Raw genomic sequence first — 7371 nt, forward strand, 5'->3', positions numbered from 1 at the left:
GTCCAAACCTGTTCTTGAAGGGCTAGTGTCCTGCAGAGTTTAGCTCTAACCCTAAATAAGCACCAGCCGATCAATGTCTTCAGACTAGAAACATCCAGGTGAGGGTGTTGGAGCCGGTTGGATCCAAACTCTGCAGGACATTGGCCCTCCAGGAGTGGGATTAGATAACATATTACAAGCCTATGGTTGTGTTGTGTTTTCATACCTGTATAATCATCTCCAGGTGCTTGGGTAACAGCAACTGACCTGCCTGAAGTCCTCGGGAACCTGAGATGCAACCTGTCCAGAAACACACGGGGCCGCTGCAGATACACGCCGCAGGTGGCAGAGCTCTCTTGGGGTTATGAGCTCGATAAGACCTTCCCTCATTCAGTCTACAAATACGACTATATATTAGCAGCCGACGTGGTCTATCACCATGACTTCCTAGCAGAATTACTAGTCACCATGCGCTACTTCTGCCAGCCGGGTACAACCCTCATATGGGCCAACAAGACCCGCTTCGATTCTGATCTGGTGTTTGTGGAGAACTTCAAAAAAACATTCAACACCAACCTGCTGGCAGACAACGGAGACGTAAAGATTTACTCTGCCACCACGAGAGAAGAAAGTGGCCTAGAGACGTCAGACGAGACTAAAGGGGATGCGAGGAAAGGAGTGGACGAGGATGAAACGGTCAACAAAAAGACCAAGAAAGAGATGAAGGAAGGAAAGATCAAGTGGATAGAACAAAAGTTTGTAGAACAGGTTCAAGAACATGAAAAGAAAGATGTACAATTTATAGAAGAGCAGGCTACAGGTTATGTTGATGTGGAAAACCAGGAGGATGGAAACCTGAACAATATCGATGACGACAACACAAACCTTGAAACTGAACCTGATGATAGTGAAGATGAAGACAACGATGGCTGCTGTGAGATGGATTCAGCGTTTGTAGAGCAGAAATCTGGTCAGTGACTTTTGTTCTAAAACACAGTTGGCTTATCTAATGAATTCGAGTCTGATTTGGTCTTTTCTTTTAGATGGAAGCACAGAGAATGATAAACAACGGGAGTACATGAGATCCTGGGCACCGACTATTTACTTCAGAGCCGGGAAAGAAGTTTATAATTTTTTGGGCCAGGAAATTACAATTCAGGAGTCCATCGATTCTTACGGTGCTACTATATGGCCAGCGGTGAGACACTTTCAACTGCAGAACAATGAATCATGAGAGAAAATGCACATGTGAATAGAGTATGGGCCAGCTTTACTAACAGCTTGCACCAACGCAAACTGTCTTTTGGCGTTAAAATAGTACTGTCAAGATTTACTAAAGACGCACAGTGAAGAATTAGAGGTGAAAAGGCGTGGACAGTTATTTTTGCGCCTGACCTTATTGAATATGCATTTGTAGGAGTTTCCCTTTCAGGCACAAAATCTATGGGAGGAGAGTATTAAAATTAATCACACAACGCGATTTACTAACGTTTACGAACATCAAATTACTGGTATTTGCACTATTATTTAACGCCCCAAAAAACTACTTAAACTATTTTGCGCCTGTGTCGTAAGTAGATAACCCGCACCTGATGAGCATTGGTATATTGCATTGGTTGATATGTAAATGAGATGTTGCTGTGTTCTTTCATTTGTGCATCGTCAGTAAATCACCTGCAGAAATTTACACGTCCATCGGTGCTGCTTTGGAATTGCGCTCTTGCGCTAATTTGCCCCGTTTAGTAAATCTGGCCCTAGATCAGCGATGACATCAGTAACCTAAGAACTTTGCTTTTGTGCGATGCTGCATATAGTCCAAGAAAACAGTCAAGCAAAACAAACATGATGTACTTTTAAAATATGATTTGTAATCCTTCCATATAGGCACTTGCACTTTGCCGATTCTTGGAAACGTCGCAGGGTCATCAACACATTGATTTACTCGACAAATCAGTTCTTGAACTTGGAGCCGGAACCGGCTTACTTTCGGTTGTCGTCACATTATTGGGTAAGTGTTGGGATAAGACTCGGGTACTAATCTAAATGGTTTTGTAGGTTGCAAGATAATCACTTAAATTGCTCTATAGGTGCCAAACTAACAGCAACGGATTTACCCGAGATACTAAGTAATCTGAGATACAACCTCAACAGGAACACGAGAGGCCGGCGGAGACACGAGCCCCTGGTTGCAGAACTCTACTGGGGTCACAAGCTGGACGAGTTCTTCCCCAGATCCACACACCAGTATGATTATGTGTTGGCGACTGATGTGGTCTATCACCACAACTTCTTGGCCGAGCTGCTGGTCACCATGCGTCACTTCTGCCAGCCGGGAACTATTCTAGTCTGGGCGAACAAGGTCCGCTATGCTTCGGATCTGGGCTTCATTGACAACTTCCTTAGATATTTTGAAATCACGCTCCTTGAAGAGTTGGATGATGTGAGGATTTACGTAGCAACCAGCAAGACACTGGAGCAGAGAGATGACCAGGTTCAAGAGATGAACGAGGAAGAGGAGGACAATTATGATGCTGGGGAGCCAAACTCTACAAACGAGACCGGGAACAATGCAGAGGAATGTGATGATACTCAAACGCCAGATGAGGCACAAGTAGACAAAGAACTCCAGGATTTGGGAAGACCTGCAGAGGAAGAGGAAGAAGGTTAGGCTTGCATATTGTAGGGCTGTGACGATAAATCGATGCAGAATCTATTCGTGGATCGATTCTGAGATCTTCCGAATGCATCGCAATTCTCTCTGGAATGGATTCTGAGCTTAGATTTTAACAGCAGATGGCACTCTACACTAGTTTTTATCCGCGCACTCAAATGCTCACGAAGAAGAGCGCTTGTGCGTTCTGCTGAATCTGTAATTTCACCTCGGCTCAGAATGCTTTTATGATGCCAGATTAATGTAAACACAGCCCACTGTGATTCGCTTCAACCTTTTCGAATCTTATGAATGATTATTTTAGGTTCAAGTGTGTGTAAGGACTTGGAAACAAGCAGAGTACGGCTGTTTCTAAAGCACAAAGTGCCATCTGCTGTTCAAAACTAAGCTCAGAATCGACTCGAGAAAGAATCGCGATGCATTTGGAAAATCTCAGAATCGATGCGGAATCATTTCTCGATTCGCGATGCATCAATTTATTTTCCCAGCCCTAGCATATTGTAGAGGTCCAATGCGCTTATATAGGTGCGTTCGCACCGGAGGAACCTTTTCATAGTTCCTAGAACTATTGGCAGAAGTTCCCGCTTTTTGGTGCATTCGCACTGCAGGAACTAGGAATGTATTTAGTTTTAACAACTCTATTTGGGGGAACTAATTTAGCTCCTACTGCGGAGTAGGGTCTAAAACAGTTCTATAGGAACTATCAGTGATGTAAGTTTTATTTTCCCAGCCCTAGCATATTGTAGAGGTCCAATGCGCTTATATAGGTGCGTTCGCACCGGAGGAACCTTTTCATAGTTCCTAGAACTATTGGCAGAAGTTCCCGCTTTTTGGTGCATTCGCACTGCAGGAACTAGGAATGTATTTAGTTTTAACAACTCTATTTGGGGGAACTAATTTAGCTCCTACTGCGGAGTAGGGTCTAAAACAGTTCTATAGGAACTATCAGTGATGTAAGTGTATGTTGATTTGCCAAATGCATGCGAAACACCGGCTACCCGGCATTTTTAAAAAGCCAAGTAAAAATATTTACTCCACGAACATGGATAACAGCGATAATGGCATTTGCCTGTAGCGTTGTGTTCTTTTCTCAACCTTGATGATAACACTGCAAGTTGTCGACACACACACACGACACACACAGAACAAAAACAGCTCCGATAACGGCATCCTCCATTCACCGGTTGTTGATGTTTGTAAATGCCACGAATAAAGACGTCGCTGTCAGTCGCTTCAGAGTTGCATTCGCACCGGCAGCGAAGTCTTTATTCACTGCATTTACAAACATCAACAACCGGTGAATGGAGGATGCAGTGTTCGGAGTTGTTTTTGTTGTGTCGTGGGTTTCGTGATAACTGAGATGAAATGTAGATGCACAATGTACTCATTTGAAAGTAAAAATCAGAAAAACTAAATTTCGTATGACAACTTGCAGTGTTATCATCGAGGCTGAGAAAAGAATAAAAACGCTGCAAACAACAGGTAGATATTTTTACTCCGGTTTTTAAAAATGACAGGAAGCCAGTGTTTCGTATGCGTTTGGCCAATCAGCGTACACTTAGGTCACTGGTAGTTCCTATAGAACTGTTTTAGACCCTACTCTGAATTAGTTCCCCCAAACGGATTTCCTAGAACTAAACACGTTCCTAGTTCCTGCGGTGCCAAAAAGCGGGAACTTCCGCCAATAGTTCCCGTAAGCTTCCTCCAGTGCGAAAGGGCCTATGGATACTTTTCTGATGGGATACTCTTCTTCTATCTTTCCCTCAGTTGTACCTGCCAACACAGAACCACCAGAGCGCAGATCCTGGGCTCCCGCCGTCTACTACAGTCTTAGCAAGGAGATCTACTACTTTCTCGGTCATGAAATCAAAATTCAAGAAGCCATAGACCATTATGGCGGTGTGGTATGGCCAGCGGTGAGCATTAAACGTTCAACAGCACAGCAGTATATCAACCTGTCATATTAGGAAGAATCTATATGTGTGCTTTGTGAGAAGGTAAAATACATGGAGTCTAATGGAAACTATGAACTCCTGGTTTTGAATGTCATAGGCATTGGCCCTTTGCCGATTTCTGGACACCCCAACGGGCCGACAGCAGATTAATCTACTTGACCAATCAACGCTGGAGCTCGGAGCAGGAACAGGCCTTGTCTCGATAGTTGCCACACTTCTCGGTACGTGTCAATATTTGATACAATTAGGCCAGGGGTAGGCAAGTTCGTTCTGAGAGTCGCTGCCCTGCAGAGTTTTGCTTCAACCCAGAAAAAAAAAAAAACTCACCTGACTCACATCGAGTAGCTTGTTTGATTAGGGTTGGGGCTAAACTCTGCAGGACAGCGGCTCTCTAGGTCTGAACTTGCCTACCCTCTGAACCAGCAGTTCCCAACCACGTTCCTGAAGCCCTCAACAATGAACAGTTTGCATAGTCTCGCGTAGCCAGACCTTCAGACTTATGGCAGAAGGTCTGGGAACCTTAGCCGCTTTGAATGGCCAAGGCCCGCCCAAAAGACCACATGACTGACAGGTAAAGCAACCAATCACGTTTCATTTTGTGTCACGTCATGTTTAGGGCCGTGGAAATGTCCCCCACAATAACAGACCGGTGTGTAAAACTCTTTTGACACATTGTTTAGATGTTCTATGCCGCAAATTTTAAATATTTCACATAATCCAGTGTTTAGTTGATCCTGATAAGCGCTAATCGTCACAGTTGTAAACACGACGGCTTTCTTCCATGAGGGGTTTGGCCAGGAGGAACATTAAAGAACACGACGCACCCATCTCCTGGAAATCCTGCATAATTTAACCAATCCGATGACGACTCTGAAACTCCTGAAGTGTTTCCAATTTTGTGTGCCGTATGCATCAGACGTTTAGCCAATGGTCCGTGGACGTGACATCTGAGGCTGATACTACTCCAACACCTGAAATGGGTCTGTCAGACAAAGGAGTAGGGATGGGCGATATGGGCTTAAAAATATATCAGGATATTTCTGGTATTTATTGCGATAATGATATCAATGACGATAATTCAGGGAATCCTGTTTCTTAAGAGAAAAGTATTATCTTTCCTATTTTTTACCCAAAATAGGGTGTTGTGAGCATTAATGAGTACACACGTAATGTAAGGACTGTTTAATTCATACTGGAAGCCGGAGGGCGCAGAAACTCCACATGCATCGCAGAAGTAATACACTACTGATGACGCTCCAGGAAATCCCTAATATGGACAAAGGTATCCAGTTATCGCTGAATAAAACGCACAATGGAGATAGAGAAATAACAAAAAGAAGTTATTTCAAACACTCAACTATGTCATTAAGTTAATTTGAAGAAAAAGCATGTCAATAAATTATATCTTTGTTGGACAACAGGTTTGTAAACCGGCTCATACATGCAAAACTGTATTGCACACGTGCTACTGTAGTACATTTATTCAAGGCTCAGACCGATTTTTTGTCGCACTGTACAGCCCTGACCAAACAAGTTCCAGATTGTAGAAGGAGCTCCTCGTTTAGCGATCAACTCCTCCTCAATTTCACGCCCGCCTTCCGTGATGTCGCTCTGCACTGTTGCCCACAGAAATAGGTCTACAACTAGACTTCATCGTTATATCGGGGGAAGACTAATTTTTATCGTGGAGAGAATTTTTACAAACGATAAGATATCGCCCATCCCTACAAAGGAGACATGCAAAAAGTGGAGTGTTGTTGGGGGGCTCTAGGAACGTGATTGGAAACCATTGGACTAAGCCATGGGGTGTCCAATCCTTCTCCCAGAGGGCCAACGTCCTGCAGAGTTTAGTTCCAACCATCCCCAACACACCTGCCTGGAGTATCTAGTAATCCTAAAGACCTTGACTAAACTTGTTCAGGTGCGTTTAAATAGGATTTGAGCTAAACTCTGCAGGATAGTAGCCCTCCAGGAGCAGAATTGGACACCCCTGGTTTAGACTAAGCTTAAGACCAAAACTTTTGTAGGTGCTAAACTGACAGCCACGGATCTGCCAGAAATCCTCGGTAATCTGAGGTGCAACTTGAACCGGAATACCAGGTGGCACTGGAGACACGAGCCTCAGGTTACAGCATTGCAATGGGGCTACAAACTGGAGGAGACGTTTCCCCGTTCCACGCATTATTACGATTACGTGCTGGCAGCTGATGTGGTCTATCACCACGACTGCCTCGCTGAGCTTCTTGACACCATGCTTCACTTCTGTCAAATGGGGACAACGGTAATCTTTGCCAACAAGGTCCGGTATCAGTCAGATCTGGTATTTATTGAGAACTTTCAGAAAGCTTTTAACACCACATTACTGACAGAGCTGGACGAGGTGAGGATTTACTCAGCTACCATGAGATTCTGATGACGTGAACCTCAATGCACCACTTTGAGAAGGCTTTCTGAACTACACTGCCGGCACAGGTAGAGGAGGTGAAGATATGTGGCTGTGGCTCACATTTGTTTAAGGAACCAACACCATGTTCACACTGCAGACAACTCCCATTGGTTTTTTACATCAATCTGCCAACATCGACGTTTGCAAGTTATCAAATCAGCAACACGTGCTACTGTAGTACATTTATTCAAGGCTCAGACCGATTTTTTGTCGCACTGTACAGCCCTGACCAAACAAGTTCCAGATTGTAGAAGGAGCTCCTCGTTTAGCGATCAACTCCTCCTCAATTTCACGCCCGCCTTCCGTGATGTCGCTCTGCA

The 7371-nt window shown here is 44.2% G+C and overlaps 1 protein-coding gene across 1 annotated transcript in view; it reads left to right on the forward strand.

The window, feature by feature from the left end:
• The window catches only part of mettl21ca (methyltransferase 21C, AARS1 lysine a), a 10137-nt gene extending 2993 nt beyond the window's left edge, over nucleotides 1-7144 (forward strand). Inside the window, exons 5-11 of the mRNA XM_016500033.1 lie at nucleotides 224-949; nucleotides 1023-1177; nucleotides 1864-1987; nucleotides 2067-2642; nucleotides 4418-4566; nucleotides 4703-4826; nucleotides 6633-7144. Coding sequence (XP_016355519.1) covers nucleotides 224-949; nucleotides 1023-1177; nucleotides 1864-1987; nucleotides 2067-2642; nucleotides 4418-4566; nucleotides 4703-4826; nucleotides 6633-7018 — 2240 coding nt within the window. The 3' untranslated portion in view covers nucleotides 7019-7144. The remainder of the gene's footprint in view (nucleotides 1-223; nucleotides 950-1022; nucleotides 1178-1863; nucleotides 1988-2066; nucleotides 2643-4417; nucleotides 4567-4702; nucleotides 4827-6632) is intronic.
• Nucleotides 7145-7371: the final 227 nt, after the last annotated feature.

This window comes from Sinocyclocheilus anshuiensis, unplaced genomic scaffold (genome assembly GCF_001515605.1).
Source record: "Sinocyclocheilus anshuiensis isolate Anshui unplaced genomic scaffold, SAMN03320099.WGS_v1.1 scaffold1854, whole genome shotgun sequence".
Taxonomy (NCBI): Eukaryota; Metazoa; Chordata; class Actinopteri; order Cypriniformes; family Cyprinidae; genus Sinocyclocheilus; species Sinocyclocheilus anshuiensis.